Source organism: Ischnura elegans, chromosome 3 (assembly GCF_921293095.1).
Source record: "Ischnura elegans chromosome 3, ioIscEleg1.1, whole genome shotgun sequence".
NCBI classification, from domain to species: Eukaryota; Metazoa; Arthropoda; class Insecta; order Odonata; family Coenagrionidae; genus Ischnura; species Ischnura elegans.
In genome coordinates, this window is record NC_060248.1 from 20462476 (window position 1) to 20489868 (window position 27393).

At 38.0% G+C, this 27393-nt stretch overlaps 3 protein-coding genes and 1 long non-coding RNA gene across 9 annotated transcripts in view; 2 read left to right on the forward strand and 2 right to left on the reverse strand.

The window, feature by feature from the left end:
* Positions 1–2201, forward strand: part of LOC124155513 (b(0,+)-type amino acid transporter 1-like) — a 72970-nt gene extending 70769 nt beyond the window's left edge. For all 4 annotated transcript variants that reach the window (XM_046529394.1, XM_046529395.1, XM_046529397.1 and 1 more), the window contains exon 12: positions 1987–2201. In XM_046529394.1, the coding sequence (XP_046385350.1) occupies positions 1987–2066 (80 nt within the window). In that variant the 3' untranslated portion in view covers positions 2067–2201. The remainder of the gene's footprint in view (positions 1–1986) is intronic.
* Positions 1163–13667, reverse strand: LOC124155514 (N-acetylneuraminate lyase B-like). 3 transcript variants are annotated; one of them, XM_046529401.1, is made up of 8 exons: positions 13232–13667; positions 12999–13134; positions 8849–8994; positions 8556–8724; positions 7265–7431; positions 5511–5682; positions 3935–4081; positions 1163–1633 (listed from the first exon to the last, which is right to left on the reverse strand). In XM_046529401.1, the coding sequence occupies exons 1-7, from the start codon at positions 13238–13240 to the stop codon at positions 3939–3941; spliced, it is 942 nt and encodes a 313-aa protein (XP_046385357.1). In that variant the 5' UTR covers positions 13241–13667; the 3' UTR covers positions 1163–1633; positions 3935–3938. The 3 variants fall into 3 exon arrangements, with proteins under 3 accessions (XP_046385357.1, XP_046385356.1, XP_046385355.1); XM_046529400.1 differs by having other exon boundaries at positions 1163–1630; positions 12999–13140; XM_046529399.1 differs by having other exon boundaries at positions 12999–13140.
* A 355-nt stretch (positions 13668–14022) lies between these two features.
* Positions 14023–17734, forward strand: LOC124155520. Its single transcript, XR_006864197.1, has 3 exons — positions 14023–14409; positions 16998–17103; positions 17296–17734. It is a non-coding gene; the product is annotated as an uncharacterized LOC124155520 (long non-coding RNA).
* Positions 17137–27393, reverse strand: part of LOC124155517 (probable ATP-dependent RNA helicase DDX27) — a 38615-nt gene continuing 28358 nt past the window's right edge. Inside the window, exons 13-15 of the mRNA XM_046529407.1 lie at positions 25641–25958; positions 24790–24862; positions 17137–17291 (exon numbers count right to left, since the gene is read on the reverse strand). Coding sequence (XP_046385363.1) covers positions 17186–17291; positions 24790–24862; positions 25641–25958 — 497 coding nt within the window. The 3' untranslated portion in view covers positions 17137–17185. The remainder of the gene's footprint in view (positions 17292–24789; positions 24863–25640; positions 25959–27393) is intronic.

The window sequence follows — 27393 nt, forward strand, 5'->3', positions numbered from 1 at the left end:
CCAAAATTTTAAATTAATGCTTCAGTGAATGCAGTGTCACATAAAGAAAGTGGAGAGAGTTCTGATCCTCTCTTCACATGTGCCATCGAACTACAATGCTTGTCCTACTTATGAACCATTTTGTTTAAAATCTCTCATAGGGGTTATGCAGCAGAATTTAAAAAAGGCAAATTATGATAGGCACATAGGGCAGCTCCTCCCAACAGATTGAACAATCATCGGGGGAATCTCAACATCTTAGGATAATAACCACCTCAAGAGTAACTATGGCGCAGATTTCAGAAAACCACCCCTGGTCCTCCATCAGCCTGTGCCTCTAATGTTTTTTTTTTATTTCCGAGATCTCGCAGACCATAAATCATTGTCATCGAAGGAAAATATCAAGTTACATGAGAGCAATCGAAGCGTGCTTCATCGCGACTCCATCTCACCAACTGACCTTTTGCGGCCTACCTGCTTCAATTCCCTGTTTCTGGAGGACAAATGCTATGTGAATGCCTTTGAATGAAGATGTCTCGATAGCTTTGGCAATAGGATATCATGCATGAGATTTAAAAAAGAATGAGACCAAACGCTCTGTTTTTTCATCTCTATTTGATTGTCACTAAGTTTTCTAGTTACAACTAGACTGTACTAATATTCAACATTGCCGAAACAGCACAAATTTCTAAGAAACAAGCATATCATTAGCTCCCTCAAACAAGTGGAGATAGACTGGAAACGCCCACTGCATGTATCACGTAGCTCGCCTGGCTTCCTTTTGAAGGCAACGACGTCACAAACTAGCAAGAATTGACATATTAGTCCTTGACTCCCTCATTCATAGTCTCTTTCCAGGGGAATGCATTGAGGAGGCCCAATTCTATCCCACAGAAGGTTAATTTCTGTTGCCGCTTCGGTCGCATTTTAATCGGTTTTCAAAAATGTCTGCAATGTTGATGAGTGAAGACTCATCACTCATTTCCTTTTGCATACTATGTATCTTGGTAATGTTTAAGCAAAAGGAAAGTTTCAAATTAAGCATTAAAAAAAATACTAAAATCCTCTCAAAAAGAGAGAGGAATTATTTCTTGAATGAGAGAAATCTTCTTGGAGAAATTCTGCAAAGAAAAATTTGAGCGGGGAATGTTCTTCGTGTAGGGTTTCATTAAAGATATCACGGTTTTGATACAAAATAATATATCTTTTATTTAATGATATATACATTTCCTCTTTTAAGTTCAAAGTAACAAACAAATCACAAGTGTGTCAGTGCTTTTCATAGTATTTTAGGCACTTCTCTGGAATAATATTTTAGGTATAATGGTGACACCTATCGAAGTCCTCTTTCTTGTTTACAATAAAAATAAACCTCTTTAATATATTTTTCTGCCTCAGCAACAGGACTAACTTCCTTAGGTAAGGGATGAGAAATTAATATGGCTGATGATAACCGATTGAAGAATAGTTTTTTATTTGACAATTCATGAAATTAGAATAGGAATCTTATTGTCATTATCATCATATCATAGGCCATACTTTTCCTCATTATATCATGATGTTTTCTTCAGATTTTTCCTGTAAACTACATATCCCATAAATGCTTGTTATTGACTTTGCATGATGCGATGATAAGTCACAGCAATTGGTACTGCTAAAATAAAAGACACAATGTGAGGAGTTTTTGGCATTTTAGCCTACCTTATCCAATTAGTGATTAGTTCATCTATGATAAAATAGTAATTGTATAAATTTATTATATCTCAGAAAAAAATTAATATCAGTATTGCAGTGTTAGTTTATTGTGTCTTCTTGATTGTCCTTATCAGAAATAAAATAAAAATAAAGGTTGATGACATTTTAGAGTGATTCAATTCAATAAGGTACACATTAAACACTAGTCATGGGTTGCCATAAAGAAGAAGATTTTGTGATTTGTTTGAAGCATTTGTCTATTTTGATTAAATAAGTTATTTTAGTAATGAGCCTATTTCTTGTTTGTTTCAGGGCCTATTACTAGAGCTATCCAGCTTTTATTACAAGTTGCTCCCACTAGTTCACCAGAGATTTTCCAAGAAAACAGTTAATGTTTTCAAGTGAGATGCCTAACAAATTTTTTATACAAATGTATCAAGTTATTTATTTCATTGTTGACCAAATTTTTTTACTGTATTATTTCAGCATTTATTATGTTAAATAAAAAAATTGACTTTCACTATGTACGTATACTTTTCTTCATTTAGCCATTTCCTACCAGCATCCATGAGAGGAAAATGTTTTCCGTGCTACGTGTATCAGAAGAATATTTTAAACCTCTCTGTGCAAGCTCTTTTTTTGGGTGGACTTACCGCAGATATTCTCTTCCCTCTGATTTGGAACCGCACTCAACGCGCGCTCACCCCTTACACCGGCCATTGGACTAGACCCTCTAACCCTATATTAGCCTAAGTCAACTTATTGTGTTACGAGTGTTTTTTTTTAAATAAAATATTGCCTATGATTTTCAATAATTTATGCTTCTATAAGAATTACTAACATTTTTTTAAGCATTGTGGAATTTTAGATGGATTTCTAGCATTGATAACAACAAAGTTAGTGAACACAAGGTACTACGACTACAAGTCCTGAAGTCCGTTATTTTTAATGCTAAAATTTGGTTTAAAAATTGCTTACTCCACAAATCTGTTATTTGTAAAACAAAAATTTCTTTTAAAATTGCTTAATCATAGAATAAAACAAAAAATTCATTTTAAAGTGTCAAAAATTGTGGTATGCAACAAAATGTATCATTGCAAAAACCATTGACAGTATAACCACTTCATAATGGGTGACCATAAATGAATGGGAGGGTCGGGCTTAATAGCTGAGGAATGGCCCTCGGGTCTCGCTAAGCTGGATCTCAGGCAGGGCCTGAGGGCAACTGGCAATTGCTACCTCAGCGGTCACTTCCCCTCTCCCGTGTCAGTTGTAATGAACATCTGGATGCTTGCGTTGAAAAATCCACGACAGCATTACCCAACATTGGGTCATCTGCATATGAATTCTGCTCGTGAGCTCCACCCGACATTCGGTGCAAAAGGGTTAAGAAGCACAAAAGATCATGAAGAGCCCTACCGTGGTTTTTCATCATCTTACCAACATCGGAAATTTCAACAGCAATGTCAATGCAAGAATAATATCCAATGGATTGCATGGAATAAGTCGTTTTGTGTGTGGCCAGATTCATCGGAGCACACACAAACCAAAAGATGAAATTTGCCATGATCTGACTAAACTGAAATTGGAGTCAGTTGATCTGAATATACCCACAAAATTGCCTAGCATCATAACACACCCATATGATTAGATGATGAGCCCACACAAGGTGTTATTGTGGGTAGCAGGCAACCCGCAATGAACATTCTGCTATTCCTCAACTTCTGGCATAAATAATCCAATGAAGGCATATTTTCCAATTGATTCCATGGAAGTCACACAACAATGAATCAAAATAGATTAAGAAGATGGGGCAGTAATTTGACCATTGCAGGTTTGGCTCAAACATAAATAATCACTTTCAAATTGACTGCACATAGTACAATATCTAGAAACTTCAGCATCTCAGGTGCTAATCCTCCTGACAACTAGTCGATGGAAATAAAGGAAAAAAATGCCTACATCAGGTTTTTACGGCAGAAATAAAGGAAAAGGAGAATTTTCTCTGTGAGTCACCTCTGCCTAAAATGATGACTTGTGCAGACCAGATCATTTGACATAGTCTTGTTCTATTCCAGCATTTCAAATTGCCATGGTTTTTTCTTCAGCAAATTTCCTATTTTTCTGCTTATTTATACTAGAATACTTTTTAATTCAATTTTGAAATTCTTGCACAAATATGTAATACAATAATAACACAAATACGTTTGGCTTCAAAAAAGAAGGGAGAATATAAAATACGATAACACATGAAACATACCTCATCAATCCGAAAGGATTCTTGCTAACTCCAACTTCATTTCATCCTCTTGGGCCAGGGTTATGCATTTTAATGGAGGCCTTGGAGGACCGACATTGATTTTTGTACGGAGATTCATGGCTGCTTTCATTGTTGGTACCCATTTCCCTTCAGTGCACAAAAAAAGAAACTAATTTCTGAAAAAATTTGTAACTATACTACAGTAATGACTAATTAAATGGTGTAGAAGGAAGCATTTAAATCATGGAAATATGGGATTTTCCTTTCCTAGGATGGAAAAAATTACTTAAGAATAATGATTTTCTTCGCAAAATTAATTTTAATTAGAATCGCAATAAAAAAATATTGAGGTAAATTGAAGAACCGCAGATTTGAATCATATATGCAATTTAGAGCAATAGGAAAAGGACTTCCAAATTGGCAGCAGTGAATATGGAAAAACTTCTAGGACAAATACATATTAATTTCCCAGGTGCCAAAGCAAAACATAGAAATAGTATACACCTCCATCATTATTGTTCAAGCTTGGGCTGAAGGAGAGAGGAAATAATATGGAAAATATGTAATATATATATAATATGCCCTGACTGTTCATCAAGAACAAATATTTAGAATTGTTCCATTTTTTGAGTTCCAAATTTGAATTGAAATAGGACTTTGTGTTTTCCTAAGCAAGGATCGAATAAGCGGGGTGGATAAAGTATTTTTTCTGGGGAGGGGCACCAGGGTCTGACGGGCAAATGGTTATCTCATATTTGGGATTAAAAACTACATGCAACAATTGCTCTAGGAAAATACTCTAAGATTTAAATTACATATTTATAACTTTTATATAGAAATATAAAATTCATTAATATTTGTACCAATAATATTGTTTATTTTCATTTGGGGGAGTACGTGTTCCCATGCCCCTATGTTCCAAAGGATAATGTAAGAATGATGGTTTCTAAGGTCAATACTTGGCCTACAGAGGAAAATTTGTTTGCCTTGAGTCAGGGGTAGATCCAGAATTCTTTTCTGGGGGGCACAGCCAAATGGTATTCTCATATTTGAGATTAAAAACAACATATGAACTGTACAAAATATTTTCTCTTCATTTTAATATGAAAGTTATTAATATGAAATCAAATGACCGAGGCTCCGTTATACACTAAACCAAACCAACGTAATGATAACAGTATTAAAAATCTTGCCTATTTCTTAAGCGTCTGCAGGAGGGGGGGGGGGGGGGGGCATGGCATGCCCCCGTGCCCCTCCCCTAAACATGCCTATGCCTTGAGTGGTATTTGAGCCCCACTCCTCCAAATTCATTCTCAATTGGAGGTCATCCATATTAGGTTATGGCACAAGCTAGTCGAGTTTCTTTTCTGGAATTAAGACTTGACCAAGTGAAAAACCTGAGAAACCTGAATTCAAATTTATATTGATATGATACTTCAACAAATCATACCTAAGAAAATTTTTTGGAGGGAAATTGTACATGTGATATGCAAAATCAATAGCTAAACTAAAATTTAATATAATCAACAGTAAACAAAACCAATCCAAATAGAAAAGAGGAAAACAGCTGACATACCATGCTTAGTGATAGCTCTCACTGCTTGAGTGAGTCTCCACTGATGTTCTTGACCTTGAACAAAATTATTCTTAGTTGAAGAAGATAGGATGCATTTTCCTAATTCAGGTAGGATGTTGAATGTTGTGCCGATAGCAGAATTAAATCCTAATGCAAATGCACCCAGCATAGTCTGAAATAGTAAAATGTATACAAAAATCCTAGAGTTGACACAATTATATTCAATTACAGCAGACTCCCGCTTATCCGGCTGTGGTTCATTGGTGTTGCGGCTTATCCGTGCATGAGCTTTACACTTCTTCAAAAATTTCCGCGATCTTTATAAAAATAAATCGAATACAAAAGCACCAGGATACTTGCATTTTAATGCAAGGGTACAAGGAATAACAGTACATATGAGCAAAATCGTGTGTGATGCAGAGAATATCCGAAGTGAAATACGACACCTTATGTGGGCACTGAAAGGTAATGGTTAGAGTGTCACTTTCATAAAAAGAGTGATGAAGGAAAGACACCCGCTTCAAGTTGACGACCATAAGGGGAAGAAGCCATTAGCATACGCTAAACTTCCATACATTTCCGGAGTCACCGATAGAATCCTTAAAAAAGGCAACATCAAGACTCGCTTCTGCACGGTGAAGAAAATTAAAAATATATCCTACCTTCAACGACGGATAGCCATCTTCCCCTTCAATCCATGGGAGTGTATGAGGTTCCCCGCTGCTGCAGCAGAAGCTACGTGGGACCGAGCAAGCGTTCTATCTCCCAAAGGCTTATAGAGCATGAAAGAGCATTGAAACTACATCAGTGGGATGCATCAGCGGTTGCTGAACATTACGCCTCCAGCCCTGGGCATAAAATAATGTTTAACACTACATGGGTATTGGCGAAGATGGAAGAATATCATCTATGTTTTATACGTGAATGCATCGAGATAGCGAGAAGGCCAAACAATTTCGATAGTGAGGATGGACTTAACCTCAGCCGCATAATATGGAGAGGGTTCCTGGCCCAATCTAATGACCAACGGCCATCACCTTCTGTGAAAATTCAAATCAGGTCAACAATGGGTTAACGAAACCTATACAAGATCGGGACGAGAATGGTTTCCCTCCCATTCTCTTGAAAATGCTCCCACTAGGAGTGAAGCGTCGAGCAGATAATGTTACCTAAGCAGCATTTCCGAAAGCAACCACCAACATTGATAAAAGACGCTGTGAAAATCTTCATACAAAAGTTATGTAAACATCACGGTGTGTGATTGGGATCAGGGATCACGGAACCACGTGATGCAGCAGTTGCATACCGGGCAACTTGCACGAGGCACGACTACGCGGCGTGGTGCCTGACAGCGTAGTTTCCAACGTTGCGCAGTGGTTTTGATGAACTTGCGCAAATCAATTTTCTGAATCTGTGTTCTCACAGACATGGGTGTGCAGTTTTCGGAAACCAGCTACATGGAGCAGTAGGAATACAAGTACAATCACACTATCAATGCTAAAAAGATCAGATCAGGAAAAGATACATAGCTGTGAATGATTCAACATAGCAACCTAAAATAACGAACAATATGCAAGAGTAAAAATTATTTTTTTTCATTTACAAAAATTATGGAAATTACATGATATTTAATCCTATTATTCATGCCACCTCTCCCCATTATAAGCCCGGATAATCAGGAGTATGCTGTATTAACCAATTTATTTCTATGGACAAGCATAAGAGAGAGACTATATAAAATAATCAACACACACCTCATCACTCCCTAGAAACACACTGTAAGGAGAATGGCCACTTAATTCACTGCCAACACGTAAACTAGTGGCTCCATCTTCAAGATTAGTGTAGGTAAACTTTGCACCAGCAAATCTTGGTACCATATTACTCCTATGCGCTTCTGAGAACAATTCAGTAATCAGCACTGTAAAGGAAGCAATGCTTTAGATTTTTGAAACCTTAGTACAAATTAAAGAGCTAAAATATAAAAATAAAACCTAATTTCATGTAGTTGGACGTATGCCAAAAATCAGGAAAAAGTACTGTATTTCTCAAAAAATCTAGGAAAAAAATTGAATTTATTTTCAATTTCTAATTGAAAGTAACTTTCAACATTTAACCTACCATTGATAGACTCATTAATGTGGGTTCTCCACATCCCCGTAGTTGTATCTTTTCCCACTGTCTCTACTCTGTACGCCCGTTCCCACCCCCTTCCTCAAAGATGTCAAATCCTCCCCTACCTCCCCCTCCTTTCTCAAGGGTATAAAAGGGATTTTCAAATGTTTTGAAGTGTCCTGTACCAGATGATGGCTCAGTGAACCGAAACACATTGTACGCATTAAAAATTTTTGAGGAAAAGTGCTACGATCTTTTATTTATTTAAATATATGTCTAACTTCCACCAATTGAAGCATGAATCTGTTGAACTCAATTCCCATTATTTAGTTTTCTAGTGATTATGGCAAATCAGTAGTTACATATCATTTCTGTCCTGACAGTGAGCCAGTGTCACAAGCATTTGCCTCTCCTCAACTCCATTTTCCACCCTCATTGCAAATTCTTAAAGCAAAATTTTTCACAACTCAATAATCCAAAGAGTTTTTAAATTTCTATTGTATTTATACTATTAGAAAGGACTAAAAAATGACTGGAAGAACAAAAGCAAAACCATGGGAGTACATAATTAATGTGTCTAACTTAAACATAAAAAGAAACCTACAAACCACATTAAAAAGAGTAAGTTATGAAGGCAAATGAACTTATGACGTGACATCCTGATCCTTCCCAATTTCATAAACTTCATTCATGATCCTCAAGTTTGGTATTGAAAAGCAAAAGTAGATGATTCATTGATTAAAATAACCTGGTAAACTTACATTTCATGTGGTTGCCTTGCATACTATTCCATAACTTATGCGCAAAATTCTCAGTAGAATCATATAATGAGTAATACCATAAGGAAATACATATGTAATAGGTACTTCAACTTCCCCACACTTAAGTTAAAGATACACATGCAAGGTAGCTATACCCAAATAATTTTACCATTTACTCCAGTGAATGCAGGGATATGGTAGTATAAAATTGGAGTCTTAGGAGCAGCATTACTGACAAGTTGCAAATATTCCAACAGTTCCTTCACACTACTCGGTTTGTTGAATAAATCAGGAAGACAGAGTAGACTATCAACCCCACATCTGTCAGCATGTTCAGCCTATAACATTGAGACAAGGATTAGGATAGAACCTACAAGCTACACAACGGAAGAAATAGAACTATTTTGAGAAGATAGTACATAAATCATCCCCTACAAATTAAACTGTCTAATCATGACTGACCAGTTTCAGAACATCAGGAAGAGGAGCCCCACCAACTTGAACCATAATATTATGGTGTGTACTTGATGCAGCCTCTTTCCATGCCTCTGTTACCTTTTGCCTCTCCTCAACATTCATAGACATGCCCTCACCACTGGTACCATTCACTAATTAAAAATAAAAATATTTGTTTAAAACTTGTTCACCATGCAACCCACATATAATATAGGAACAAAGAGTGAAGTACAAAAAACTATTGCTGGATTGATCAGTCTCATGAATTCCAGTTAATACATGTGCTTAGTCAGAATATGGTTCAAAATGATGAGTAAATAAAGAAGAGAAGAGAATGAAAAAGGATACATAAGAAGAGGGTCTTGACGATACAAAGTATGCAACTCCAATCTCACAATATTTGAAATCTTGATACATAGATATACATATTACCCTTTTTCTATCCGGCTATACCTCTTGCTGTTCCTATTCTTATCATTCATATCTTGATTCCTTGCCTACCAGAATTAGCTCGAAAGATTGGATCCACTTTTTCACAATCATCAAATACCTTGGAAAATCATGGTCTGCTGAGAGAATCCAATATTCTCCAAGAACTAATATATAGCCAACCTTAATCATCATTTATACATTTATCTCCTCTTCAGTTTTATACTTTGTTACTGTATAATATTTTATGGCAATAGAACACACAAAATAACTGAGTTGCTAAAGAAATACTATATTATTATACCCATCTAATTTCTCCATCTTTTTCATCGCTTAAAACAACATGGCAGCAAATCCTGTTTCACAGTAATCTAGCAGCTTTAGTTTCTGGTTTTCCTTCTCTTCTCTTCATCTCTTCATTCATAAAAAAATGCTGTTACACATAACATACAATGAAATTATTTTCAAATTTTCTGTTAGTTTCTGCGGCATCTATTGCCTTCTCTGCATTGCCCCCTTCCGCAGCATGCACCTCTTGAATTAAAAATCTGGCTCAACAACGTCATAAAGAATCCAAATGCTTACAAGCCTATTCTTGGATCCCTACAGCATTTTATGCATCTCACTTCTCCTACCACCTCCCTACTTTCATCTATCTGTTTACTCCCCAATTCTCATTTAATTTTTCTTTCCTCCTTTCTCTGTGTATTTCTTACCTTCTTACTTTTCTCATCTTTCTTTCATCTTCCTCCAATTTTTTCCTTTTTCCCATTTCTTCTTCTTCTCCACTTCTACTTCATTTTCTTTTCCTTTTTTTATACATGCTTTTATTATCCATGTTTTCTAATCTATGGTGCCATCTCTCCCCATCATTAGCCTGGATAATCGGAAGTGTACTGTATTTTTTTAAAACTGAATGCCTGATACCTTTGAAAGTCCACCTAGACTTCAAACAGAACTGTAAACAGCTTAAAATAATGGCAACAAAAAACAGAATATACAACCAGCTAACTGCAGAAAGGCATCATGTCCAATTTTTCTGACTTTATAAGAGGGAAAAAACCTTGTAAACTCATATTCACCACTTTTATAATTAAAAAAAAATATTTTTGTTTCATTAGATTGGGCATTTGGAACATGTATATGCTAATGAAGTAAGTAAAATATTTAAAGAGTTGGCTAGAGATTTTTTGTATTGAGGATATGTTTTTTTCTGCTGTAAACAAGAATGTTTTAGGACATTCCATGGAGAGCAATCAATATACAAAAAATTATTTTGTAAAAATTTATCTGAATGATGAAAAACATTGTTTTTACTACATAATTCCAGTTTTCTTATTCTTTGGATGCTGTTGTCCTTCGCCATGACATAATCAGATTCCAAAAGTTCATTTTTAATTTGGTACATATACATATCTTCACTTTATTGATGATTGTCCATTTTTTTATGTTAATTGGAAGTAACGATGAATAGGCTTTTTTTGGTAGGAGCCCAGATCGAGTCTTCTGCATTCCTTATTCTGCAATAATCCATTGCCACACCAGCAATGTTCATGTTACACTGCGCCATGTGGTGCTTCTCAGATGAAAAAGTTTTATGTTTCTTAATTCAATTATTATTTCTAACAGCATATAGAAGTATAGTTTGTTAGTATACGTTAGGGACGTTTTTTGGACGGTGTGGTGTGCATGTGGGAGTCCAAATGCATGCTGCATGCTGATGATTGGTCGCCCCCTGCCAAACACCCTAGAGGTGGCTCACAGGGTATTGTGTAGATATAGATGTAGAATAGGTGTCATGGATAGGAATACAAGGGTTACAGGATGCAAGTCAGGTGAAATGGATGATAGTTCAAGTGTCTGCCATGGCTAGCAGGCAGCTGTTTGTAGCAAAAAGGGAACTAGTCCTCGAGTACACAATATTAAAGGCGTTGTCATGCTAATAACACCATGTGGACATATTTCCTTTTGGTAGCAAATGTTGAGTCTTACACCTAGAAACAACTTCATTATTATAGCATTCTACCAAGGTCTACCTTTACTTCCTGCACTGCCTACTTCAATTCACTGTAAGGCGTACTCCCTTTCAAATTATCTAAAAATCCTATTCTCTCCCTTCCCCTCCCTCATTTACCTACCATTCTACCCTCCAACACAGTTTTCAACATCCCCTCCCCACTAAGAACTCGCTCCATCCAAACCTTCTGTCTCCTTCGTATCTAATCCAGAAGCTGCCTCTCCTCACTCACCATATCCTGCACTTCATCGCTACACCTCCTCTCTGTCCACTTCACCTTCTCCATTCTTCTCCACACGCACATCTCGAATGCCTCCAGTCTTCTCTCACACTCCTTCTAAAGTGTCCATGTTTCCACACTGTAGAGAGCTAGTCTCCAGATCAAACTCTTCGCTAACCTTTTCTTTAAACTCTTGCATAACGATCCTCTCAGAATGTCTTCATGTTCATGAATGCCTCTTTTGCTAGTGCAATTCGCTTCCTGATGTCCTTGCTACTGTGTCCGTTTTCCTCTAATGTGCTGCCCAAGTAGTTGAATTGCTCTACCTACTCAAGTTTTTCCCCACCTACTTTTATCTCGAGTCTCACATTCCTCCTTTGCGATACTTTACAAAACCGAATAACCTTAGTCTTCTTGTGATTCATCCTCATCCCGTACTCCTCACACTGCTCGTCTCACGCATCCACTAGTCCCCTCGCTGACTAGCTTATCAGCGCCTGATCATCCGCAAACCTTACAGATTTTAACATCATTCCTCCCACTTTCACTCCAGCTTCCAACTCGTCCCACGCTTCTCTTACCATCTCCTCAGCGTATCTATGAAGTCCTATTCTTTTGACGGACCACCTCCTTCAATAACCTGCTGTCACCATTTCTTTTACCAAGGGCCAAGTTTCTTGCAAAAAGCTGTGTGCTATTATAGGGTGGTCACTAAATGCCACACGCCACTCCAAGGAAAAAATGGTAGGCTATGAAAGCAAGCTCCTAAGATTATTCTTTTATAGTTATAAAGCACTGTTCCATTATTCCTCAATTTAAATGAACCAACAGAGCAATGCTAAGTTCACTGCATTTCTTTTGAAAATAACTACAACACATATACACTTATCAAATGGCCATAGTCAGGGGCGGATCCAGGATTTCTTTCTGGGGGGGGGGAGGGACACAAGGATATCTCGTAATACAAAACGAGTGCAATTACAATGGGACCGTGGGACGTCAAAAATCTTACATATTTTTTAAGGATCTGGAGGGGCACGGGCCCCCGTGCCCCCTCCCCCCCCTAGATCCACCTATGGCCATATAGTGATGAATGATATGAAAAACAAATATAATATGAGCATGTGATTAGAAATCTGATGTGAGCCATAGATACAAAATATATGATACCTCCTACATTGTAATTTTAATTCCAGACGCCAGATAAATTCTATGCAACGTTCACCAGAGATTTTCATGAACATGATTGTGCAGCTGTAATTAAATCTTAGCAAGAAAATTGGGAATAAAAAACTGCAACAGGAAAAATTGGAAAATCACACCATTCCCCTATGAAAAAATTGTATATACCTATATAAAATTTGTATACATTCTTATACATTATCATTACAATTGTATAAAAATGTATACAAATTTTATACAGGTTTATACAATTTTTTCATAGGGGTAGCTATGAAGAATTTCATGCACTTTCGTGGGCGTTGACTTACCGAGAATTCCCTTAATGCCATTTTCAGCTAGGTACTTCGCATAAGCCGGTATCACGCCCAAGTTTAGTGAATAATCTTCTTTCGAGAAGGGAGTGAAAACTGGGGCCATTAAACCTTGAAATTCGTACAGTTTACCCTGTAACAAAGTACCACGAAAGAACAACCATCATCATTTTAAATTAAACAGTTTAGTCCAATAGACCGATATAAGATAGAATTGTGAGGTTGATTACCATTGTCATAATGGTTAAAAATGGTATGACCTCAAGTTCAATTCCGATATGACACTGAGAGTGTGCTCTACGACGAAGCCTCGCGTATTAGCTCATTTGACTGAATACCCAAGTAGCGATAACTTTTATCACCAGTGGGAGATTGACAGAGCAAACCTCACGTCTCGGTTATTTATTACAGAAAGTCAGTTCGCTATCACGTCAGTGTTTCACAGGACGGTCATTACACACGGCATCCACAAGGGTGTCCGAAGACTTAACTTAAAGAATTTCACTCCGAGAAAATTACTTATTCCCACATTAGAAGTACTAATCGTGAGTCTATATAAAAAATAATGAGTTTTTCCACTTATTATGTAATGTTTTATCCCGGCCTTATCTCATCTGTACTAGAGATCTGTTCAAGAGATTCCATCCCATTAAAAACAACGTACGATGAATCCACGACAACTAGCCCGAAAAGAAACTTTTGGTGAGGGAAGTCTACCATTCAGGCGATTAATATTTTTATGACCACGACACGCGTGAAATAATTCCGAATACATACTCAAAAAATACTGCTTAGTACCTAATTAATTTGCTCTGAGCCTGGCACTTAGCCAGAAATTTAAATTTGCTTCGAATGGAGCGTAAATGGTATGCGGGCTGCCTACACTGACTTTTTTTTGTCAATTAACACTGATTCACACGCATCAGAAAACCTTACCACCTTACGTTTAAAAATCAGTTACTCATTTCGTTCGCTTGATGATGTAATTTATTCTCATTGTTGCCTATTGACAGACATTATGAAAGGACACGATATTGAAAAATAGACTGTGTGAGAATATGTCTCTATGTTAGAGTGGTATCCTCAGCAGATGTAATGTGAGTTAAGTGAAAAAGTTCCGGGGAGCTGAAGTACCCAAAGCCCTTTCACTGGATGGTATTTGCTGAAAAAGCATCTGGAAAATCTATATCATCGTCACCCAAATATACTGAATGCTGAGAAGATTTCTTGGAGTGGGGTTGCTTCAGTATTAACATAGTAGAACCATATGGTATTGTCATTGACTGTTGAACTGCTATAACCAACATGAAAGAGGCACTACTGGTTAGGAAGGGGCAATTATTTCTTTCTCTCATGGCTCTCTGAGAGATTATGAAAGGACCCATAGCCTACGGATGATGCTTCTCAGGTAACAGATTTTATAAGCATTTACTTCATTGGAATAGGGTCCTTCCCACATGACGTAACATTGTTAAGAAATAGGGCCTTCTCCATGACTTTAACAATGTCATATGACTGCACTGCACTTTTTTGAACGATTGGCATAGCTAGCCATGGGCATAATCAGTATTCTACATTGCCCCTCTGGACTAGGGAATAGCGAGAAAATATTTTAGGGGATTTATTCGGAGGGAAGGTTGCATTTTGAGATTCATTTGGAGGAGGCACTTTTAAGACTATCTTCCGACATTTTGCTGGAGGTTTAAGAACCTTGACCATATCTGCTTGCTACAGGTCATGAATGAAATATATCAACTAAATTTTTTTGGAGGGGTGGGGAGCAGCTTCTTTGAGTCCTGTAAAACGGCTACCATGATTGACCACAGTTGGTTGGCTGCTCATAAGTCATTTACCATTCCACATTTTTGATGGAGAAATGGGCAAAGAGCCCAAAAACTGGCAAAGAAATCTGAAACCTACAGCAGAGTACAGTTGGGCTCAATAATGAATCATTGCATACAGTCATACATGTCAGGCCACCCAAGAAAGCATACCCCACTCTTCACACCTTCTCAGATTACTCCATCTGGTCACAGATTAACCAGAACGAAGTAAGCAAATTCCCCAGGAGCTACCGAATCGCCCGAATCCATTTATACCACGTGGTTGACCATGGACTCGATGCGAGTGAGACGTCGAGCATATAGCTACATCAGGTACATCTAAGTGTATACATTCAATTTCACCACCAGCCGAGTGAAAGTTTGGGAGGTGCTTCGCAGGGCTCTACTTCCTGACCTTGACTGTAACCATGGCCATAATTTGAAGTTTAGACATGAAACCGGAATACTATTAATGAGACATACATTCCAACTTGTCTCTCCCCTATGTTGGCTGAAAACCTGGTGAAGTACTCAAAATCACATTCCGATAACTCCCAAAGACATTGTTCCTATTTTAATTTGCTTCAGGAGATACACTTCTAGATTTTATTAACTCTTGATTGACCAAAAATATTTACAGAGAGCAAGTATGAATAATGGGTAGCCGTGATAGCAACGGAACAGCAGAAATACATAGGAGGCAGAATAAAAGAGAGTTACATACTTGCCTGTGTATACTAAAGCTGTAAAATAGCTGCACATCCCAGCCAAGCAGTGACAGAATTTTCAAGAAAACATTTCTTTCATTAACTGATATATGTAGATAGACCATAGTCTAAAGCTACAGTGACCATTTAGGTTATCCTGGAACTGCTCACTTAACAAATTAATTCTTTCCAGTATTTTCGAGTGCATCTTCTGTTCTTACCTATGCTGGGGTAAGCTTTGAAAGAAAGTTCATATCTAAAAAAATAGGGTGGCTTCGTATTATTTTTTTATTGCCTAAATCAAAAGATTATTACTCCTGGAGTACTTATTTCACGCTTTTAGATTTTTAAATGACGACGATATCTATTTTTCGCGATTAAATGAAAAGTGAAAATTTTGAAGCGCGCGAAAATGCGCCAGCTAAGTATGAATGCTGGGAAACACTCCGTGTGACATCATTCTGGTTCCCACTGCCGCAAGTGAGGTGACCTTGGGGTGAGGCTTTGAGTGCTGATACAATGCAGGATGCTAGCAGGTAGCAGAGTACCCTGCTAGCTGGTAGCAGAGTACCCTGCTAGCTGGTAGCACTTGGCTTAAATAAGGATTATTAATACCTTATCAAACGAAGAAAACTTTCTGACCTTAGCCAGTTTTAATATGTGATTATTATATGTTTCCCTGAGCTCTGTGCCTCATGCATGCATTGTTAATCTCAGACGATATAAAACTCCTATCTACTCGTGTAGAAACTAGGTCCATGTGACGTCACCTGGAGTGGCATCGCATGGGCGCCAATGGCCTTTTTCAAATGAGGATAAAATTGACCATTGCCATTCGTCTAAACCGGTATTTCTAAAACCAAATAATTTGTACATTATGAATACACTAATGGTGGGTAATGAATCGCAATCAATGCCTTTTGTTTTCTTTCATGAAGGAAACTACCCTATTGTGGCTTAATAGGATACACTGTCAAAGAATTCGATTTGTATTTGCTATGGTATTTCTCTCAATTTAGGGTAAGGAGTCTTCTGGCCAGTTTCCCAAAATTTTCTGCTCCCTTGAATTCTCCTCCAAGGTGCGAATGCTTCAATGATGAATACTATTTATCACTTCCTTTCCTACACAACAGCCATTTGCAAAAATGAAAAATGGCTTCATTTGTGTAACATAGGAAGAAAGGATATTTCTTAGCTTTTCTACAAAAAGAAATTTCCTTCCAAACATTAAATATGGAATTCTACAAAGTAAAGGCCTCAACAATTCAGTGCAGAAAGGATATTACTATGTCAAAAACATGTCATCAATAGCAAATAAATTACTTTACTTGTTTCTGGTTTCATAACCAGCCATTAACATAGTGTCCTTTCAGCTTGCATTATGAAGATACCATAATTCACCAGATTCAAAAATAATACATATCTATAACCCTTTCATTTGAACCTTTTTCTTATCATTCTGGCAGGTTGAGCTTTCCTGATTAGGTTCCAGTGTTGACCACAGTTAGCCGATATATGTAGTCTGTCACAGTGTTGCACTCAGCATTGGATGAGTTACGGACTTCTCATGAGGTACTATTACCAACATGTGCATTTTCCAATAAGTGAGTTTTTGAGAATAAAATTTATTTCACCTTATTATTTACAAAATTCATTATCTCTTCTTGGCAAAGCCTTTCTTTTTTGATACTTTTGAGACTTTTTTATTTTTATCAAACTTAGATCGTGGTCTCATGTCTTCCCTCTGTTTCTTGTTGGCCCTAGAAAGAAGAAGTGAAAGATGTAAACAAGAAATGGAAAAATTTTCCACCATCAAAATTTAAATTTTTTTTGCATGAGTTTAGAGTAATTTACAAGAGATTTTGCTGATTTGGACAGTATTGGGGCAAAATTTTCCTCAGCTTGGACATCTCTGCCATCATAAAGCCATCAAAGCCAATAAAAATATGAATTACTGTTGGTACCAAAAGTATAGAAAATTGAGTTTGAACACTTATAAAAACCAATCTTTTTAGCTATTTTTATGATTTTGGTACCATTACATTTATTGTTATACCGTGCATTGAATAAATGGTTGAAAAGTTTTTACCCTTATAAATAAATATAGATATTACTTCATATACTAAAAAAGTAATGGTTAAACCAGTACAAGTTTTAAGCCTTTCAAAGTAAACCTCAACTTTTAAATACAGTGGAATCCTGATTTAAGGTTTTTCAGGGGGGACAAAATTTAAAACACTAAATGCGGACAAACATTAAATGAGGACATGCCATTTTTTTCAGGTTTTAGGGTCTGTAATGATTGGAATGGCTTTTTATGAATAAAATAAATTATTTTAAGTAACTAAAAGGTGCTGCATGCAGCAAAAAATTCATTGGTTAAATGTTCTCTGCCCAGTGAGGGTTGGAAAATACTTTTCAGGAATCAGCTAAAAAAATGGGTCGTAGAAATAGGTAGGTAATGAGAGGATGACAATTGTTTTAATGAAATATTTTAAGAAAATTATAATGTACATCAACTTAAAAGTATTTCCACACGGAATATCATTATGGACATTAGTGATTCCATTTTTACTCATATTTCAGTCGTCTTGATGAAATTTTAAAATTTTTTCTGTAAAAGTGACATGTAGGTGACTACACCCATGTCTCGTATAGCGCAATTTCGATTAGCGCAATTTCGATATAGCGCAAATTCGTTCCTCGGGGAAACATTGCAACGCAGTGTAGCCTAATCAAAAATCTTAAACGCTCTCGTGATAAAACGTGAACTTGCACTAAGTACACACGAAATTTCTATCATTTTACGCATATTAATATCATTGCTTGCCTCAAATCTTCTTTTTAGTTTATATATTAATCGAAATCCATTGGCCGGCCTACCGAAGTAATTTATCTCGTCTCCTTAACAGAATGAGTTAATTTAGATCATTTAGATCATAAGCATGGGGCTAGTGGAAATGATTTTTTTTCAGCAATACGGTTTGAGACGTATCTTTGCCGTCATAGGTTATCGGGCGATTGACTTCCAGGTAGAGGGTCTACGCTAAAGCCTTCAAGGTCATCGGTATTCACGGGGGAGAAAAGAAGCGGTGGCCGAGTGGCGCATTTATAGCATCAACACATAAAAGGGTCCGCTATAGTCTCAAACACAATGGCTTCGTTCCCTCCCCGCAGTCGCAGGCCTTCTGCGTCTCAGGAATACAGTTCAGCAGTGGAAGGTGATATAGATAGAGCCATACAGAGTAAAAACCAAGAGAATATGGTAAAAAATAGGAATGCGTGTAGAAAAATCAAGAATTTATCAAGAAAAACTATAAACCTAGAAGAGGAATTGAAAGAGGTCAATTGCTTTGAAAATGGAGAGCGTCAAAGCGATATTTCGCAGAAGTTTAAACGCACGATGCCTTATTCTGAATAAAGACGAAGTTAAAACATAAGTGACCTCAGCGGCACCAACTTCAACCAAGCGGTCTACACATACGGAAAATTAATAGTGAATCAGGACAAAAAGACGAGAGTGGTAATCGCTCCGAGACATTTAGTGAAAGCTCCGGTTGGTTCCAGAATTTAAACGGCAAGCAGGTATTTTCAGTGCGGCGATATCAGGTGAATCTGCAAGTGTTGATAGCGCAGTCACCACAGCATTTTCTGATGAACTCCAAGCTGTGATTGAAAGTGGCTCCTTTCCCCCTCAACCAGTTTTTAGTGTTGACGAGACGATATTGTTTTGGAAAAGAATGCAATCTCGTTCATTCATTTTCAGGGAAGGAAAACCTGGGTCAGGTTTTAAGGCATTTAAAGACTGTTTCACGTAGCTGCTAATGACTCGGATGACTTCAAATTAAAATGATTTATCATTCATAAACTCCGCTAGCTATGAAATGGCGTTCAAAGTAGCATTTTCCTGTCATTTCGATGAGCGACAAAAGAGCCTGAGTGACATAATAGTTGTTTTTAGACTAGTTTGAAAAATCGTCTACTGCCGGCAACACATTACGATCCCCTGAGATAGCAGATGTTAGCCTACCCGCACGACAGGAGGGAATTTCAAAAGCACGTAAGAATTTTTTTTTAACGTGAATAAAAGTCTTTGAATACGTGCATACTATCTTTAAAGATGTTTTAAACTATAAACATTTTATAAATAATGTTTTCTAAGGCTTTTTATGGGAATATAGATGTTTTAGAGGAAATTCAATACCCAAGACCTATGCTACCAGGAACGCATCCCTATCTTCCCAATGTTAAAACGCTCTCGTATAACGCAAATTCGTATAGCGCAAAGACCCCAAAGAACGCATCCCTTGCGCTATACGAGACATGGGTGTATAGCATTTCTAATACAATAAGAAAAGGTGTAAGTATGTCCTAAAAAATCGTCATTGCAACAATAAAGATGAGTTAAATAAAAGGACAACAGAAGATCGCTAATCCCAAATTCTAAACTACCGAATAACTAGTAAAAGGGAGGTTTATTGGAATTTTGTCAACTTAACGTTTTCTGCAGCGTGCGAAAGATCCACAGAGAAAAAATTATTCGCCTTGACCGGGATTCGAACCCGGATCCTTTAAAACTTAAATCCCGGTATACTTTAAAACTAGTTTTCTGTAGCCTCCGCGAAACGAGGGATTTATGAGCCTTTAAAAAGCCTCCTGTGTGCACATTTTGGATTTCGAGGTCATCCAAAAAAGGAGAATCTTATTTCTAGTATGCCTACAAGTCGATGGTGATTCAACTCGATGATGACACCAGATTCGTTGTCATATATCCGCGGCCTCATGCAGGTCGAATGGAGCCCGGAGAAGTTGCTCACGCGGCGCGCTGATCACCTTGACTCCGACTCACCTTGTTTCTCTGCAGCTTTTAATGAAATTTGGTTGGACCTTGAATAGCGATTAGCTAAACTTTAAGTTAAGTGAAAAGGTTTAATCTTCAACAAAACTGGATTTCATCAGAAAAATTGTCAGTGCCTCTAGAGTTTGGCAACTTCGTCCGAGTTATGATGTCGGAGTCAACCACCAAGGGCAATCCTGCTGGATTTTCGTATTTTTCCGCGATCTTTTTTTACCGTGATTATGCGGTGATTTTTCCCGGAACGAGCAATTTATTTAGAGCCATGGACCGTGATGATTCGTCAAAACTCCGATTGTCATTCTCTTTATTTATTTATTTCATCACCAAAAACGGCACAAAGGCCTTTACATTGGCTGTTCCTAAATAAATAATATATAAAAGATAACAAACAATAGCACAGTAAATGAAAAGTAACAGTAAACAAAATTTTTAAACGTGAGAAGGGGCACTATTGATTAGACAATGGTGAATTATTGAGATGGTATTTTAAGGTGGCTTTGTAACTAGTAGCAGAGGAAAATAGGTCCAGGGAAGGGATTTTCGAAGTGATGGAGTTAAACAAGGAGGGGATTCGGAAGAACAGAGAGCGTTGAGAGATGGAGAGACGGAATCGCGGAATGTGAAGCAGAGAGTTGTTTCGTAAGGGGCGAGGAGGAATATGAAATCGGAAAAGAGGGAGAATTTCGTTTGTCCGTAGAGGACCACTAAAGACTTTATGTAGAAACATGAGATCTGATAAGAAACGGCGGCTTGTTATGTTAGGTATCCTGAGGGAGGAAAGGATAGCGTCACGGGCGTAATATCTGAGTGTGGGGATTCGATGGGGGACTACTGCAAGAAAGAAGTTTAAAGGACGGTTGAGCAAGCTTAGAGTAGTGGGGCAGGCGGTAGACCAGACTGGTGAGCAGTATTCAAGTATGGGGAGAATACAACCGCAAAAAAACTGTTCTTAATGCGGTAGGGTCGTGAAGGTCTGTTATTCTATAAATCATACCAACAATGGCCATTGCTCTCCTCACGATCAGCGAAATATGATCATGAAATTTTAATTTATCGTCAAAAATCACACCTAGGTCGCAGTGGGAGGTTACAAGGGGGATAGGCTTATTTAAAAGGCAGTAGGAGTGCTTCAGGGGATTGTTTTTCAACGTGAATGTCATCATCACCGATTTGGAGGGGTTGACCCGCATCAGCCAAGTCGAGCACCAATCGGTGATAAAATTGAGTGCCGATTGAAGGGAATGTGAGTCGGTGGGGCGATCCACTCTTTTAAAAATCTTGCAATCGTCCGCGTACAACAGAACATTGCAGCCAAAAGGGCTGATACCATCCGTAATATCGTCAATGAAGAGTGCGAATAGGAGGGGACCGAGGACGCTTCCCTGCGGTACACCAGATTTAACTCGTAAGTAAGAGGATGAGATGCCGTCAATCAATACCCGTTGGTAACGTGAGCTGAGGAAGCTGTTGATCAGAGATAGAAACTTCGAATGTATATTGTAACGGTGTTTAAGTTTATGTATTAGTAATGTGTGGTTAACGGTGTCGAAAGCTTTGGAGAAGTCTACGTAGCAAACATCGAGCTGTGAGTTAGACTCGAAAGATTTGGTAATATGGTGGTGCAGTACCGCAAGGTTAGAGAGACACGACCCGCCGGGAAGGAAACCATGCTGATGGGGAGAAATGTAGGGGAGGGAGAAGTGAAGAAGACGGCTATGTATGATTCTCTCAAAAATAATGGACAGAACAGGGAGAATGGAAATCGGACGATAATTTTCCACGATTCCTTCGGGGCCAGATTTTAAAATTGGTGTGACATTTGCTCTCTTCCATTGTTCAGGGAACGTGCCAACGGAGAAGAACCTATTGAAGAGGATGGATATAGGGATGCAAAGGGTGTTAGCGGTGCGAGAGAGAAAGAGGGAGCCGATATTGTCGGACCCGGTGGCCTTCGAGGAGGGCAGAGCCGTAAGGAAGGACAGAACTTCTTTGGGATCGGTGGAGATGGATGAAAGGGACTGGTGGCATACGGGTTGAAGCTTCGGGAGAGGGAGTGTTGGAGTGGCAGAGTTGAAGTTTGCACAAAAATACTCATTGAACACCTCCGGGCGTTCATCACTATTAGAAATATTTCCATTGCAGGACACAGAGGCAGGGATTCTGTGTGACTTTCTTTTGGCATTAATGAGCGTCCAGAATCGCTTCGGATTGTCACGAATTCCGACAGAAATGTCCTGTGTGTGGGTTTTGTAGTCTCGGCGAATGAGGAAGCTAGCATGGCGCCGTAGCGTAACGAACAAGGCGCGGGACAGGGGGCTGGGGTGTTTTTTCCAATGCTTCCAAGCCTTGAGTTTATTTCTCAGGGTAAGTGTTGTCTCCGGGGACTGCCAGATGGGTCTTTGACATAAAATAGCCCCAGATAAATATCTTTGAGTCGACAGCGATATCAACCAGGCGCATGTCGGTAAATGGGCTTCGGGACATCTAAATTACGATGTGAAACAATGTTGTTCCGTAGGGAAAATGCTTTCTTTCACGAACATGACAGGGGAAACGCTTCCTCGGTTCTTTCTCTGTTCCTCTGTGGAAACAGAAATCTATAGAAAGAATCACCTGGTGAACTGCGCAAATGATATTGTGTCTCCTCTTTTGAAAAGAGAAAGTAGATGACTGGAAAATATTGGGCTAAAAATGGACTACCCGTAGAGAGTATAATTGAAAGGGGCATAAGCCATCAAGTGAAAACATTACGAGAAAACCGTCATTGACATTACGAGCCATCAATTGAAAACATTACGAGAAAACCGCCATTGTAGCGGCCCTCGGAGAAAAACTCGTGTCTTCAGTCGCACGTATCATCGAAGTCAAATTCGAAAATTGAAGGATAAGGTAATTTGAGGTTATTAAGGGATAACTTTGCTCCATTACATGGGATCTGATCCAAAAAGTGCCCGGTGTTTGGACTAGAAGGGGGGCAAAACATTACGAGAAGACAAATCACCCAGCTAGCGAGTTGAAGGTCCCAGCGCTGCATTCGCGGAAGAAAGCAGTTGAAGAAGCGTTCCCCGGTATTCTATCGACTCTTAGTAAACTTCAATGGGACTCTTCTTGTTGACGAGCAGAAATTCGAAGATTTGGATAATCATTTGCACGAACCGTCATGAAAAAACGTTAAATCGGGCAAAAAAATCTTGCGCGGGAAAAATTTTTACGACCATAAATGCGGAAAAACGCAAAATGCGGAAACACTAAATACGGATTATTTTTACATTGTTCTAATAGGGAATGAATCGGGACCGCAAAAAATAAACGCTAAATGCGGAAAAACGTTAAATGCGAAGACGTTAAATCCGGATCCGACTGTATTGGCCAACAACAGCATGGTGCCGACAGCCCATCGCCTCACATAAAAATATTCATTTAGCCATTACAGTGAGTTCTCGTTCTGCATCACCCCGTTTAACTTCATTTCGCGATAACGTCACGAAAATTTTGTGATCGTCATTCGTTTATCGCACCTTCGCTTCACGATAACGTCAAGTCTTTTAAATATCGCGCGAGAAAAAACGTGAAGTGGCGGGCGTTAAAGGTCGTTCGTTTTGCAGGCGGTAAAACAGTCAGTGTAAACGAAGTGTAAAAAGTGGTGCGTTTATTGTTAATTGCAATTACGGTTTTAGCAAATTTTCTGCTAAATGAATTCTTAGGTATGTGCGCAAGGTTTTACTTGACATAATGGTTTTCAGGAACCTAAAAAGTTATTTCAAGGCATTTTTCCGTGTAGAACTCGGAGTTTTTGTCGTCACTTTTTTTGCCGTGTTCACAATAATTTTGGTTCCTGTAACTGCGACGATGTTTCAGATATGATGATGCCCAGGCGACGCTCGCCCGGGCGACCACGATAGCGAAGCCGAAGAGCAAATGCGGGAAGATAGAAAAATGGAGAAGGATGTACGTCACTACTGCTATTGTCGTCGATGAAGACAGGAACTCCGTATTTATGCCATAGTTTGGCATTCCCATCGTAAAAAATGCCTCAGATATGATACGCTAAAATTTATTCGCCAAGGAATTGTGAGGTCTAGGAGCCGATATTCACTTTTAACATTGTTTCTTATGGGATATTATGTTTCGATTAACGTCATTTCGTTTATCGTCACATTTTTCAGGAACGGTAAGTGACGTCAAACGAGGACTCGCTGTAGTTAATTTTTAAGGGAATCATAAGCCAATTGGATGACTAATGCATGCAACACAATAAGACAATCTCTTCTTTACATACCCTTAAACTTACATAGATGGGAATTTGGGCCCTTTTGACATTGTTAATTTGAGATTTTACTGCATTAAAGAAAAACAAAACTGAATGGAGATTTTAGATAGTAAAAATAGAAAAAACTTACTCATATCTGATGCGTTTCACGTTCTTGCGGCTGACATCAGTCAAGTCTTCTGCAAAGGATGATTTTCTTTTACCTGCAAAGACACGTATTTCCATCAGATTTCTTGCTTCTTGAAAATATATGCAGGAATAATAATAATTTTTTACCCTGGTCTACAACTTAAATACATGGAATCACCTCATCCAGCCAACAGGAATATTTCAGAAAATTATTCATCAGAAAACAAACAACAAAACATTAATGCTAAGCAATAGGCCCAAAACAGGTAAGACAAATACTTCCAACAGGAATATTTTTCCAGCAGCTCAATTCTAATAATGTCATCAACTTCAGAAGGGTCAATGCTCTATGGAGGAACTAAGATGGACCAGATGTATGAGCAGTTCTGATAAAAGTTGTCACAAGGCTTAAGATAGGCAACAAATAAAAATTAATGCAATTTGTCATCTTACAATAGAAGTCATTAGGTAGCGTGACACCTACATCACCAATTTTTTATGTATCTTTTAATCATAATTAATGAATATCTTAACTTTGATTTTGCATGGAAAGTCTAATAATTACATGTGAAATAATCGTAGAGGATATGTGAGGGTATATTAGACAAAACTAGCATCGATGTTACTTCTTAATAATTATTATGAGAAGGGTTCTTTTCACACCACTATCAAAAGATACTCAAGATATAATATTTTTAAAAAGGAATTCTCTGATTTTTGAAAGCTCAGTAATCACTGTTCTCAAGCTGAACATGATTTTACAATGATTACATACAGAGAAAGCCATGGGAGATGAAGGGAATAAAGTTACTCCCCACAATCCAATATAAATAGATCTTAATGATAGCATACCTGAAAATTTACTCTTGGTTTCCTTGGAGTTGTTACCGTAATCTGCGACTGCACGCATGCGACTTGGTTTGTTCATACGTTTAGCCAAACGCACTTGCAGGGCAGCAACTTTTTCCAGCTCCTTGAGGGCATTGATTTCTGACGGATCCTTCCCCCCACCCTTGGCTCTCTTCTCTGCCTTCGCTTTGTTCTTCTTGCCACCCCTCACACCTCTCTTCTGCTTCTCATCGCTGTCGTCATCATCACTGCCACCCATATCACCCTTACGCTTCCCTTTTTTCTTTTTCTCTGTATTGTTCACAGTCAACGATAGTTTAGCTAAAACAACAAGAGAAAAATTAAGTTTGAAAATTTCAAACAAACAAGCATTCCTAAACAACATTATTTCCTTTTGACACCAATTACCAAATGATCAATTCTAGCCTTTGACATCATTATCAACAAGAGGAGCTTTTTTTTCAACAAAAATTTTTTAAAAGTTTTTAAGCCCCTGGCATTACTGAAATATTGTTTCATTCATTTATTCACTGAGAGAAATAAATCTGCATCAAGAAGTTTGATATTCATACTGAATTTGATAAATAATATTGTAGCAATTTGAAACTGTAAATTTCCACCAAAATTTTCTAAAATTAAAGTAACAATCAATTCACATATAAGAGACAACTTGGACTTCTTGATTTACAGGGGTGGAGTCTTCCAGGTTAGGAATAAGGATGGAGATCAAGATAAATAGTAATTCATAGTAAGAACTCTTAAAATACTTCCTAACCCAATTCAAAATGCTTTAAAAGAACTACAGAATACGCAGACTGAGCAAACCATCAATTGCCCAATTGCAAAAGCGTAGTATGTATAACCTTCACACAATAAACACTACAGGACCTGAAAAATGGTGACTTCTTACTGATTTTAACCACAAAAGTACCTCTTATTGGATTGGATTGTCATAGGATGAGGAAAGTCACAAAAGAAGAAAGAGCTGAGTTACAAATAAAGCAGCTGCAGTAACCTCTTGTTGGGACGTTCATTGAAGATATGAATAAGTCTGACATGACCAGTTCCACGAAAACTGGAAAGCTGACAATTTGCACCGAGGTGTGGGGACTAAAATGATTTGGAGCCAACTCCTGGAAACCCTGACTTTCTGCACCCTTCCCAATGAAAATAATTCAAAATGGCAAGAATTCTGGTTTTCCTGTGAATGCCTCCAGTCCAGGGCCTGTTGATGCCTAGACCAAAGGGAGCATCTTCACTTTTGCTAATAATCACAAAGGAGGAGGATCGGTGATTCGGAGAAACAACTCTTCCAACCTGATTTTTGATGGGCCACGCAAACATCCTAAGAGTTTATGCAACCCAAGTGAAAAAATTATAGAATTTTTTCCAATGACTCCATCTACACATTAGAAATTTTGCCCATACAATGCCAATCAGATGCACTTTTTCAGAAAGTATAGAATATCCCATCATTCCCCATTATCTGGCTAATGATGGGGAGAGGAGGTACAAATTATCAGAAAACAAGGACAATCCAAACTTTCACTTTAATGTTTGATGACGTTCATAATTTACCTAATCGTAATATGCATACATCATTATTTATGCCCATAGCCTGTTATTTCAGATTGCTTCAATGACTTATTGAAAGCTTTCTGCACACAACCTTCGATCTTTTGAGCAGCAATTATATCATCGTCAATGTCATTCCCAATGTTCCATATACTCCAGCAAACTGCCTACACAGGCAAGC

Excerpts from the sequence above, each read along its gene's own strand:
- LOC124155514 (XM_046529400.1), bottom strand. Across the intron at positions 8,995-12,998 it reads TGGCATTAAGGGAATTCTCG|TGAATGGTACCAGTGGTGAG; the intron begins GTAAGTCAACGC and ends ATTTTTAATTAG. Across the intron at positions 4,082-5,510 it reads GAGAGCTATCACTAAGCATG|GGAAATGGGTACCAACAATG; the intron begins GTATGTCAGCTG and ends TGTGCACTGAAG.